This window comes from Lissotriton vulgaris, chromosome 1_1 (assembly GCF_964263255.1).
Source record: "Lissotriton vulgaris chromosome 1_1, aLisVul1.2, whole genome shotgun sequence".
Lineage (NCBI taxonomy): Eukaryota > Metazoa > Chordata > Amphibia > Caudata > Salamandridae > Lissotriton > Lissotriton vulgaris.
Genome location: NC_141685.1, coordinates 1,999,797,203 through 1,999,810,715, shown reverse-complemented (window position 1 = coordinate 1,999,810,715; position 13,513 = coordinate 1,999,797,203). Strand labels below are relative to the sequence as shown.

Sequence of the window (13,513 nt, the reverse complement as noted above, 5' to 3'; positions counted from 1 at the left end):
CAGATGAAAACCCTGCACCCAGAAAGCGGGGGCAGTTTGACAGCTGGGACTGAAGTTAGTGTGTGCTCTGCTTGGCAAGAACGGTCCGCTCCCACCAAGCGAAAGCACACAGCTATGTCCTGGGGGTTGGCACCCTGGGACACAGAAGGAGATGGCACAGCACCCTTCTTTAGACTGCACGGGCCAGCCCCAGGGAGTTGGTGGTCCCCCTCCGATTATTATATACATGCTCCGGGGAGGGGCATGGCCAGGAGGGCCAAGATGGCAGACACACTTAAGCGAGGCTCTGCATCCATACCCCATTATCCATTTCCAATCCCGGTTGCCAGCTGACATCCATTCATTGCAGGCCCGAGTCACCCCCCTAGTTCCTAGCCCTGGTGTCTGGGTGATCTCCGATGCAGCAGGAGCGTGGAAACGTGAGGAGTGCCAGGGGAGTCATCTGCAGCCTATGCCACAGGGTTGAGTGGCTGGGCCGGATTCCCAGAGGTTGGTGCTGCAACTGTCGGAGCGCCTGGCGGCACCGCCCTCCCAGTGCCCTCCACCTGCTGATTAACTGCATGTGCCCCGCTGCGGAGTGTGGGAGATCTGGAGAGCAGTATACACCACCACAACCCAGGTGAGGAGACTGGGGTCTACACAGTGCAACTGCGTCATTGACGGACAGGGGCAGCAGAGCTGGACCCAGGGGCTGGTTTGGGATGCAATGACAGCTTGGGCAGGTGCACTCTGATGGTCGAGCTGCTGGGGGCTCGGGGATCATGCTGGGCCCAGCCCTCGCAGCTTTGTGGCACCAATACTTGTAATCGGTCTATGACGTGGACATCGAGCGGAATAACTGAGAACTGTGTTGCCTCCTTGGCCAGGTGGATCACTCAGGCTGAGAGTGATAGACTATTGGGGCGCCTGGTGTTGGGATATCTGCTGCAGGGTCCAGTGGTCGTGTTGAACCTAGGCCCTGGGGCACTCACCGTCTTGGCTGTGCACTTTGGACTGATGATGGTGTAGTAGTGCATAGATTAATTTAGCGCAGGGCCCTTCAGAGTTGGTACACTGTGGGAGAGGTGGCTCACGCATGAATACGGTTAAGTGAAGCTGTAACAAGGTGATGGACTGCAGTGGGGTCCGGGGTTCATGTAGGGCCCAGGTCTCACTGCCAGACTGGACTTTCAGCAACAGCCAAACCATAGACGATTGTGTGGTGCCTTCTGCTTCCAAATTGTGCCTGCTATTGATGTGGTGTGTCTGAGGCTGTTGATGGGACATGTGGTGGGCGATTTCGGGTGGGTTGGTGGCATGTCCTAAGACTCCTGCCCAGGCCTAGTGAGGCTGAGAGGGATTTGACAGATTACTGGGTATTGACTACCCCTGGGCATAGATGACTAGCCACAACAGTCAGACAGAGTTTCGACTGTAGAGTAAGTACGCAACTTGACTGCCCAGTTGTGCCATAGTTTGGGTTACAAGCGACTACAGAGTCTGTTGCGCCCATCATCCCAGCCTGACCAACAAAAAGAGAGACCCTGTTGGCGCGGTCATTACAGCTTTGCCTTGCCCACCTCTCTGAATGCCTGTGTGCACGAATGTCCAGACGCCCTGAGACAGGTATAGCATCACTCAAAATACATAAGGAGTCTGCCATTAGATAAGCTCTCCTAAGCACCGACAATGTGAAACAATTATGTAAGGGGCTGCTTGTAAAAACACACTAGAATTGCAACATCTGGTGTACCTTTTCTGTGTGACTCCAGCAAGCTGCAACATGGGTCAATTGCGGTTGACAGCTCCGTACAACCCTGCACATGGCAGCAGGGTCCACAACACACCAGAGTGAAATGCCTAGAGATCTGAGAGTCCAGGCTTATTGGTGGCAATGGAAAGCAAGTTTGACGCCCAACTGACTGCTATAGAGAATTCCAGAACACCCTTAGAATCCGGAGTAGATAGTTTTGCCACAGACCTGCTGAGGACAGACTATTGCAAACTTGCAGACAAGGTTGCATCAACAAAGAAGTTAGAAGAAAAATCCAGCCGACGACGCGAAACATGGATTCCTCACTGAAGCGGTTATCGGATAGGACAGAGAGCTGAAGATGAGGAGGGAAATCAAGTAGGAACAATATATGAGCAGTCGGGCTGTCAGAAGAAACAGAAGGCTGAGATGCCGCCACCTATGTAGAGGGCGGGATATTCAACTTACTACCCTCGCAGGCACTCTTTCCGTACTTTACCATAGAACGCGCACATGGGGATCCAGCGCGCCTACCCCAGCCTGGATCTCATCCCAGACCTATGGTGTTCAAGCTGTTGCACTTCCGCGATGGAGATGTCATACTGCATGAGGCAGGGAAGCTCCCAGAGGTGGTAATTTTGAGAATACACTGTGGCGTTCTAAAAATGACGCAGTATATTCACTAACAAGAATTAACCCTGAAATATGCGTTGCTTTACCCAGCCAGACTCAGAGTGGTCGCAGATGTGGTTACCCATTTCTTTGATTACCCGGAGAACACATGGAGATGGTTGGAGACGTACAGCCTCGTGCTGATCGCCAATCTAGATCGAACACCGATGCTGCCACTGCTTTTATCCCTTGCCATTGAACCTGGCAGCTCATCTGCATGCTTGTGGAGCAAAATGTGGAATACAGCTGGAGGATGGTATGCACTCGGTATCTTTATATGCAGACAATTTGCTCATATACCTATGAAATGTGACCATTGTCCCCACAGAAGTTGTGCGCATCCGTTGGCAATTCACTTCCATTTCTGGACTGCACGTTAACTGGTACAAGTCCGGTCCCTTCCCGTTTGTTCCCAATACACTAGATCCTTGCATTACTATAGACAATATTCCAATTACCTGGCAGAGTAGAGTGGATTAGAGTAGAGTGGGATATACCGGGGTTGAGTGGAATGGGATATATTGGAGTTAAGTGGAGGGGGTAGATTGGGAAAGAGTGGAGTGGATTGGGGTAGATTGTAGTGCAGTGGAGTGGAGTGGGATGGATTGGGTGGATTATTGTAGGGTAGAGTGGGATGGACTGGAGCGAGATAAGTGTGTGGTGGTTTGGAGTGGGGTGGATTGAAGTGGAGTTGGATGGAGTAGGGTAGATTCGGATGAGGTGGTGTAGATTGGAGTGGGTAGGCTGGAGTAAATTTGAGTGGGGTAGATATGAGCAGGGTAGATAAGGGTAGAGTGGAGTGGGTTAGATGGGGTTGACTGGGTGGATTATAGTAGGGTAGAATGGAATGGAGTTGGGTAGATTGGTGTGGTTTGGAGTAGGGCAGATTGGAGATTGTGGGGTAGTTTGGAGTGGTGTGGTGTGGGGTACATTGAAGTGGGTGTAGTGAGGTTGACTGGGGTAACAGAGTGGAGTAGGGGAGTAGTTTGGATTGAGGTACATTAGGGTGAAGTGGAGCAGAATGTGGTAGAGTGGGGAAGATTGGGGTGAAGTGGAGTAGATTGGAATGGGCTTGATTGGGGTAGAGTGGAGTGTGATATACTGGTATAGTTTGTGGTAGGGTAGATTGGGAAAGAGTAGAGTGCAGAGGATTACAGTGCAGAGGATTGGGGTACAGTGGAGTGGGGTAGAATGGGTACATTATGATAGGGTAGATTAGACTGCAGTAAATGGGAGCAAGATAGACAGGAGTGGGCTAGTTTGGAGTGGTGTAGATTGGAGTGGAGGGGGATAGTGTGGGGTAGACTGGAGAGTGGTAGATTGGGTTAGGGTAGATTAGAATGGAGTAGACTTAGCTAAATTAAGGTGGGGCAGATTGGATGGGGTTGATTGAAGTATGGTAGTTTGGGGTAGGGTGGATTTGGGTGGGGTGGATTGTGTTTGATTGGACTGGAGTGAGGTAGATTTTGGTGATGTGGTAGATTGGAGTGTAGTAGAGTGGGGTATATTAGGTAGAGTGGAACGTAGTGTGGTAAACTTGGGTAGAGCGAGTGGGGCAGATTGGGTGGAATGAAGTGGGTGGAGTGGGGTAGATTGCAGTGGAGTTGGGTAGATTAGAGTGGAGTCCAGATTGGAGTGGAGTTAGGTTGGGGAAGAGTTGAATAGGGTAGATTGGAGTGCAATGTAGTAGGGTAGATTAGAGTGGACTGGGTTAAATTGGGTTATTAGGGTTGAATGGAGTGGTGTTGACTGGAGTGTAGTTGGATAGAGTGGAGTGTGGCATACAGGGTTAAGAGGGGGTAGATTGGACTGGAATCGAGTAGATTGGGGTAGGTTGTAGTGCGGTAGACTAGAGTGAGGCAGTCTGAATGAGGTAGATTGGAGTAGGGTCAATTTGAGTGGGATCGAGTTGGTGGATTGGGGTGAAGTGGGTTAGATTGGATCGGAGTGGGGTAGATTTGGGTGCCATGTGTTATCTTGGAGTTTAGTAGACTGGAATGGAGTATATTGGGGTAGAGTGGAGTGAGGTGGATTGGAGTGGGTACACCGGAGTGGGGTAGATTAGAATATAGTCAAGGTTTGAGTGGAGGTAGATTGGGGACGAATGGAGTAGAATAGATTTGAATATACAGGAGTGGGGTAAATTGGGTGGATTAGCGCATATTGGAACAGTGTGGAAAGGATTGATTGGGGGTAGTTTGGAGCAGAGTAGAGTGGGGTAGATTGGTGTAGAGTGGATTGGGGTGGTGTCATATGGATACTTCGTTACATATATTGCGTTAAGTTAGCATGAGTGCATTACATGTTTAAACAGCCTTTTTTCCTTCGGCTTCAGTTTTGCACACGACACATACTTGTTGTTGTCGCTTTCACCCTAGAAGCGGTGAGGTGGTTTATTTGAGAATAATATGTTATTTCTATGCTATCAGCTTTGCCTGGTACACTTGGTACAACTGTCTGCACACTGAGAGCTGCACACTCTAAAATTAACCTAACACAAGGTTGCTGGGAGGCCTGATCCTCGCACCACATTAGACATAACACAAATAATGTTGATGCCAACATTTTGGGCTCTACGCGGGTTTAAGATAGAGTTACACGGAATGAACGTAGACACTTGGTGCTGCGCATGAAGAGAGCTGGTAGCTGTTGATGTGATCTGCTCCTACTGACATTGAGAGGTATGGGGCCGCCCTGCTAAAGCCCGAATGAGACCTTCTTAGATATAAAATAATATGCTAGATAGGGTGCGCGAAATATAGGTGATATAGATTTCTATAGATTTTGCATTATAACATGCTAGCACCTTTTGCTTACTATGGATTAGTGACTATGCTGCTGACTCTGATTTTTATAATCTGCATTTTGGTATTATACAAGATACTGCGTTTGAGAACTTTGCATTGAATAATAAATATTTCAAACTTGCACTTGTGTTCTTTGACTCTCAGTTTTGGTTTGAAATGATTATATAACGAAAGAGTGTTCATGTGTTCCACGATTCCTGAGGTATTCTAAAGATCATGTTCTGGTTTGTCTAAGACATGGATCATTCCATAATGATCCATGAGACACTGTAGCTAGCTAGGTAAGGGGATTTCTGACACTGAGATGAGTTTTGGATCATCCTAACTCACTGAGGTTCTAGATCTCTATGCACAGTTCTGTGGGAGAACGGAAACCCTGCTACAGTGGGGTAGATTGCAGTGGGGTGGAGTAGGTAGGGTAGAATGGAGTGGGGTAGTTTAGCATCTGACCCTGCTCACAGGCAGGTCGCTCTCCACGCTGCTGCACTGCTCTTCCAGACCTTGCCTTGCCTTGCTGCCTGTATTTGTATTTGTTGTGCCAGACTTTGCTTGTGTGCCTAACTTTGTTTTACTTTTGTGCCCGGTTCTCCCTTGCTCCCCCCACCGTCCCTCACCCGTTTTTCCCGCCGCTGCGTCCTTGCGGCCCGCCCCCCTTCTCTCCCATTCGCCACCCCGCTCCCGCCTCCCAGCTACTCCTCCTGTCCACCTCCCCTTATATGGAGGCCGTGCAACGGTAAGGAATCATTCCAGAGCCAGTCTTTACCACGTGCAGCATCTGCAATAGTTTTTCTTTCCTCCCACACAGTGCCCTGTACACCTGACATTACAGTGATTTTCACAGTACTGAGTTTCTTGGTCGGCTCTACCCATTCGCCTGCCTGACTTCCACTAGCCTTACAAGCGGTAAGTTATTCTCCGTGAACTGCCCTCCACCATGTATGTTACAGCATGTGCATCAGTATACCTTTACTGAATACCATGTTTTTACCTTCACAGCACCCGGCTGGGTCCCCTGTGAGTCTGTTTATTTTCACTACTTTCACGGTGCCACTGTGTCTCACACCAGGCAGGATAGGCCCTCCTTGAGGTATTTTGATGAATAGGGCTTCCGTTTACATACTAGTCGTTTTCTTATTAGGGCCACACGCTGACAGTATGATCCTACTCTTTCTTTTAGGTGCCCCAACACTGCTAGGTCCTGAAGAAACCCATTATCCTAACTAGGTCGAAATGCCGTCGACAGTTTGAAGAGGCTAACCAAAACACAGCATTTATAATTGTATAAAGTGTTGTGGATAACATTGTTACATTTCCTATGGTCGCCGAAATGTTCTTAAATTGAAACCTTGCACATTTGTCACTTTAAAGCTTAGGTTTAATTGCTCTTTCACTGGGACACCAGACACTATTGTCTAATGTTTAGCCATTGTACAGCACATTTTTCTACTTAAACACCTATGTATATTTTGTGTTACCGATAAATGTGTGTAGATAGCTTTCTGTCGGACATCTCCCCAACCCTGTGCATTGCCATTGAACATAACTCTAACAGAAATATTCTTTACTATTCCACAGGAGCCATTGTTTCCTCAATAACATCTACATGGCCCCTCTCGCCCATGTCGCCCGACTGCACGACCTCAACATCATCTCCTACGCCGATGACACCCAGCTGATCCTCTCTCTCACCAAAGACCCCTATACTGCCAAAACCAACCTCCACGAAGGAATGAAAGCCGTCATCGAATGGATGAGGAACAGCCAACTGAATCTGAAACTCAGACAAGATGGTGGTCCTCATCCTTGGATCCGCCCCTTCGGCCTGGGACGACTCCTGGTGGCTGACCGCACTGGGAACAGCTCCAACACCCACCAACCACGCACGCAACCTAGGGGCCATCCTTGACTCCAACCCTCTCCATGACTGAGCAGGTCAACGTCGTCTCTTCCTCCTGCTTCAACACCCTCCGCATGCTCTGCAGGATCTACAAGTGGATCCCCGCTCAAACGAGAAGAACGGCCACCCAGGCCCTCGTCAGCAGCAGGTTGGACTGCGGAAACGCACTCTACGCAGGAGCCTTGGCCAAACTCCCTGAGACGGCTGCAACGCATCCAGAACGCCTCTGCACGTCTGATCCTCGATATCCCTCGCCACAGCCACATCACACCCCACCTAAGAGACCTGCACTGGCTCCCCGTCAACAAGAGGATAACCTTCAAGCTACTCACCCACGCACACAAGGCACTCCCCAACACCGGACCAGCGTACCTCAACAGATGACTAAGCTTCTACACCCCCACCCGCCAGCTCCGCTCTGCCGGCATTGCCCTCGCCACATTCCCTTGCATCCGAAGAGCGACCTCCGGCAGCAGATCTTTCTCCCACCTCGCCAAGTCCTGGAACACTCTCCCCACCCACCTACGGCTGACCCAAGAACTGCTGACCTTCAGAAGACTCCTCAAGACCTGGCGTTTCGAGCAGTGGCAGCATTCCCCACCCCCAGCGCCTTGAGACCCTCACGGGTAAGTAGTGCGCTTTACAAATGATATGATTGATTGATCGGAGTAGGGTAGACTGGGGTGGAGTGGGTCAGATTGGAGTGGGGTAGATTGAAGTGGAGTGAGGTAGAGTGAAGTGCTGTAGCTTAGTGTGGAGAGGAGCTGGATAAATTGCAGTGAAGTGTGGGGTGGGGTAATTGGAATGCAGTGGGGTAAATTGGACTGGGAAGATTGGAGTGGGGTCAGGTCGACTGGAGTGGGTAGGACTGGGGTACATTGGACTGGGATTTACTACGTAGATTACAGTAACAGACTAGGGTAGACGGGAGCAGAGTGTGGCAGATTTGAGTGGGGTAGATTTGAGTGGAGTGGGGTAGACTGGAGTGGGAAAGATCGTAGTAGACTGGAGTGAGGTAGACCGTGTTGTAGTGGGGTAGATTAGAGTGGAGTGCTGTAGATTAGAGTGGAGAGGAATTGGATGGATGGCAGGGGAGTTTGGAGTGGAGTTAGGTTAACTGGAATGGGGTGGGGTAAATTGTACTGAGGAGACTGAAGTGGAGTCAGGCAGACTGGAGTGGGTAGAACTGGGGTACATTGGAGTGGGGAAGACTTAGGTGGATTGGAGCAGCGTGGGGAAGATTTGAGTGGGGTAGATTTGTTAGATTGATTAGTTTGGGGTAGATTGGATCTTGGTGGAGCAGATTGGGGTAGATTGAAGTAGACAGGGTTGGAGTGGGTTAGATTGGAGTTTGGGGAAATAGACTGGGGTTGAGTGGAGCGGGATAGATTGGATTGGGGTAGATAGGAGTGGAGTACATTAGAGTAAAGTGGGGACAGTAGAGTGGGGTGGAGTGGAATAGAGTGGGGTGGGGTGGAGTGGGGTAAGTAGCGTAGAATGGAGAGGCATGTTGTGTCATGGACTGAGTGGCATGCCGTAGAGTGGAGTGGAATAGAGAGGCATAGCATAGAGTGGAGTATGAATGGCGTGGTAGCACATTGCCACTAGAGACAACACCTTTTCAATTAAAATGACCATTACGTTTGCACCGAAATATGGTTTTACTGCACATAAACGATGTGTGCAAATGTCATCACCTAGAGTATTGATGCGTTTTAAAAATGTTTATCTTTTGTTAACACCACACTTCAGCATTACAAAATAATGTGCACTAATACTGGTATATTCTGAAACATAAGCACAGTTCATTTTTTGTTATATGCTAGAAGAAGAAAACATCCTACACCCTCTCCTCTAACCCGAGTACTCAGCAGGATTGTCACATAAATTCTCTCAATTTGAAGTCAGAGAAAGAAATGTAAACACCAAAGTCTATTCGACCTCCGACTTTGAATGCATAGCAAATGTGACAAGATAAGAACAAGATTTAAAAGTTTGTTTACAGAAAGTGAGTTTGTGGAAGAATATAGTAAACAAGGCTTGGGCAACAGGAGGGACAAACGCAAGCTGGCTAAAGCAAATAAAGCCAGCAAATAGGAAGACAGAAAATGTGAATTACAGACCACAAAGCCAATGGTAAGCATTTTGGTGGAACACGTTCATAGGTCAGCTTCATGAATGTCCCAAAGATGTCTTTAGCAAACCAGACAGTTGCGCTGTCTGGTAGGCTTTGACCTAATAAGTGATTCACTAAATTTGTTATTTGATGGCTCCATACACTAACAAAGCTAATGATTTGAGCATAGAGGGGCCTAAACCTTCCTTTATACATTTGGAAAGTATATTGTTTGCTTCCAGGAATGTGTCCGTGAGCAAACTGAGCAGGTTTGCAATAAAGAATTAACATTTGCTGTGTGTCCAGAATGAGCATTTCAACATTTAAACAAATCTGCAGGCTACAGAAGAGCCATAACCCCTGTTTTCTTCCCGTTTCTCAGACAAAGGTCTACCAGCCACTGTTGTGGAAAAGAGTTGTCATCAGTGTTTTATGCATCATTCAGTAACCCACGCTTGGCTTGGAAACATACTTACACAACACCCTCTGACTCTTTCCTTATCGCCTTAATTTTGCACGTCTGCACAGCTTATCATGCATAGAGTTGATGCGGCCACAGATTATGTTATTGTAGCTGAAAATTTGAAGGTGGATTCAGGAAGTACATTGGGTGAGTTAATTTTGGCCTTTCATGGTGAATTGGTTCAATTCTGGAATGGCTTTTGTATCCCGCATGCAAGCATGTGCAATCCGCTCAGTCTTTAGGTGGGAAGTAAAGCAGACCTTAGTACTGGCTCCCAACTACCCTCCTAAGTCTAGAAACAAATTCATTCATATTTTATGATGCTTTCAACCAAAGGTGCATTGCAAATCCCCAAAAGAAATTAGCACTACTTTTAGTTATAGGTTAGTCACAATTATTTGCTCTTCATAGTGGCAAAGCAATAACAACAAAGTTTACCTGTTTTGTCTCTCAATATTTTGCAGCTCACGGTGGTCCCTTTTCAGATGCTTGGTCAAAGATGTAAAATACTCCTTTAAAAGATTTTGGAAAGGCTGCTGCTTCTCGGGGCTTATAATCTCACTAGGAGGAAAATTAAGGTCAAACTTCTCTGCTGCATTTTTTACTTTCCTGGGCAACAAACCAGCAATGTCATCTCCACAGTGACGACAAAAACTTATTACTACAGAAACATGCGCATGAGATTCTCGATCAGCATTAATAATGTTTTTGAGCTGCTCATATATTAATGACAGACCTTCTTTGTCAGTAAAAATGGCCACTATTGTAAGCTCTGCAATAAAACGCAAATCAGTTCTTAATTTGGTAATGTTAGGCATCTTCTCCTCTTTCCTGGCTTCAAAATGTTTTTTCCAAACCTGGAGAAGGGAAGGGGAAAAATCTGCATATCGCTGGTGAAAGAGAGAACACAAGTGCACAGCACAGTTCACATCAGAAATCTTCAACTTTGCCTCTACGACAGAAGCAACAGCTTCAGCAATGTACTTGCTTAAATTAAGGCCATTGAAATCATGGGACAATGATTCCCTTTGCTGCTCAGTGATTGTTTTCAACTTTTTGACAAAAGCAGTGTTCTTCTTCAGACTAGAATCTAGTCTACTAAAAAAACTTTCCTCTGGGCGATTGTCAGGAGCACTCTGATTTTTACTGCGCAAGTCCTTTCTTGCCTGATGTCGCTCCCAAGCTTCTTGATGAAGTTGATGAGCCTCATCCTTCTCCCTATGAAACGGAAAAACATAACTTAATATAGAAGAAATACACATAGTACGAATACAAAACTGTATATATGAAAAGAGAAGTTCTTGACACAGGCTCATTTATTTCATGTGCGCAAATATTAGTTTCTTAAAGAAAATGTAAAGTAGGATTGGAGGTGTGGGTAATAGAGAAATGATACATAAATACATGAATAAGTCACTTGAACAGCACACAGCTGTCAGAAAGGCGTCCCAGCGCTGAAATAGCTAGAAAGGCGTGCAAAATATGCAAGGCTGCTGAATGCTGCGAAATAACCACGTTTTTATTAGATTTTTGAAAGTCTTTTTTTTTTTAAGTAGGTGCAAATATTGGGTGAAAGGGTCTTCCACAGTACAGGGGCCAAAAAGTTAAAGGAGCATTTATCTAACCGTGCACTGCACACTCTGGGGAGTTGCGACAATAGTCAATTAGATCTCAAAGATCCGGAGGGACGATATGCATGAACTCTAAGATGTGGCTTAACGGCTAGACTATAATTCTCCCCGTGCATAAAAATGAATGTGTCTGTGTGTAGTGCAACTGGTCCTCATGTAAGGCTCTCCGGTACCTACGGTCGACTTCGCGCTACATAAAACTGCAACAAATAAACAAGCATTGGAAATTCAATAGGTCTCGTATTTGCTTAAGCTAGAGCTATTGGCATTGTAAATTACTGTCTTTGATCCATGTGTTCTGGAGTGTATGTGGTGTGTAGTGAAGTTTCCGGTTTTAGATTTACTTGTAGGCTCCCAGCTATTCTTAACTCCAGATGCTCTCTCACACCATTCTTCTACCTCATCACTACTCTAAGTGCCTCAGCTGACATTGCCAGTGTCAATTTCCCCTTACCACTTAGCTAGGCGTCTTCATTACTTTGAAGAAATGCTGGTACGTAAAGAATATAAGCTCATTCTGTATGAATAATTTTTTTTTACCTTTGGAAAAACATGCACATCACTCTGCATTAAAGGCACATTTTTTTTTAAAGTGAAACTATTGAACATTGGACGAGGTAGGGTAAAGAAAAAGTCACATGACATGGGGCCACCGAGGCACTATGTTTTGACACCAGACTTAACAATCTATATTGGTTTTGCACTGTTTTTAATAGTTCCAGGCCATGCTGTAATTTACATCACGTACATCATTAGTGAGGGTGTTCCTTATCCTCAATGTTAGTGCTATTCTATGGAAAATTGGTGGAATGTCTCCCACATGCATTAAGTTTGGACTGGTGGTATTTTGTATTAAGGAATTGATATCATGATATCCAAAACCTAGAGGACACAGGTTCAGGTCGTACTAAGGCCTACTCCATCTTTAATCTGCCTCTTGTCAAAAGAGCATGTACCAATGATAATGGGCTGCTAGATGACTTTAGCCTTGGGTAAACAGATGGCCCAATTGTGACAATTCATTTAACCAAATCATGAGCTAAGAATTGAAATCTGTTGCTTTAATAGGATTAAATTATCTGACAATAGTTGAGGTTTGCTGATCTTACGTTTTTAATTACGAAGTAAATAGAACAATTTGCAACACTTAAAATGTAGGTGAGCCCATGACTTGCTTGACTAAAACACCTTCAGTTAGTGTCAGTTTTCTGTCCAAGAGAAAATTGCATTCAAGGCTGTTCCTAAACGGGTAATTTATACAAAATTAATAATTTGTGAGGGTTCTCTCAATTTCTTGAAAACAAATGTTTAACTTTCAATAAACCGCGTACTGGATTCCGCTACATTATGGTTAGGTTCATGCTACATAACTACCACATACAATAAAGCGTTACTCAAAGTGTAACACATATTGCATTGAAATGCCACACTTAAGCAGACTAACATGGAAATGTCACACTTAAGGACAGAAAGCTTCGTAGTTAAGTACTTTTCTGATTGTGATAAAAGTCTCACTCAAAGCGCCAATATGTGTCATTCAGACGCACACACACAGCAAACAGATATGCCACTCAAATGCATACAGAAAGATTGAAAGGTATGACGGTTGATAGAATCTCGTGAACCCAGGATGAGCAGTTAAGTCTAGCACCGGTCTCTCTCCAGTTGCAGTCCAATTTCCTTCTCGTAGGTCCCAATCAATTGACTTCACTGTTCTACCCGCCACCTTCCATCATGCTTCAAACACCATCATGCAATCTAGTCTCAGCATCAACCATGCCATTACTTGCCACCACTAGTCTAGCCTCTGAGTTTACTAAACGCCCTTCTTCTTTCAATGTTCTCAGCTCCAACCCGTTTCTCCTCTATCTTTTCTTCCACACGCACCTCTGGTTCTGGGTGTAGAAGCGGGCCTGGAGTTGTGCCATGCTTGGGCAGGAGACTGAAGGTAGCAGGTGACAGGGTGTGTAAAAGTAACACAGACAACTCTTAGACCCTGACAAACCAACACCTCGTGGCTGCAGCAGTCCGAACTATAGACCAGCAGATGCGCAGTTGCCTGCAAGACCCAAATTAATCTATTGGTCATCGATTATCTCAGCCTGTCGGAAAAAAGATGTTGTTTAATGAGTTAAGATAGAAACCCGGAACGGTTCAGTGGATCTATCAGTAAACTCACAATGATGCTAGTCAAT

General features: G+C 46.2%; 1 protein-coding gene across 11 annotated transcripts in view; it reads right to left on the bottom strand.

Moving 5' to 3' along the window:
• UPF2 (UPF2 regulator of nonsense mediated mRNA decay) overlaps window positions 1-13,513 on the bottom strand; it is a 1,606,401-nt gene that overhangs the window by 1,455,310 nt on the left and 137,578 nt on the right. For all 11 annotated transcript variants that reach the window (XM_086919968.1, XM_086919955.1, XM_086919976.1 and 8 more), the window contains one exon: window positions 10,126-10,905. In XM_086919968.1, coding sequence (XP_086776094.1) covers window positions 10,126-10,905 — 780 coding nt within the window. The remainder of the gene's footprint in view (window positions 1-10,125; window positions 10,906-13,513) is intronic.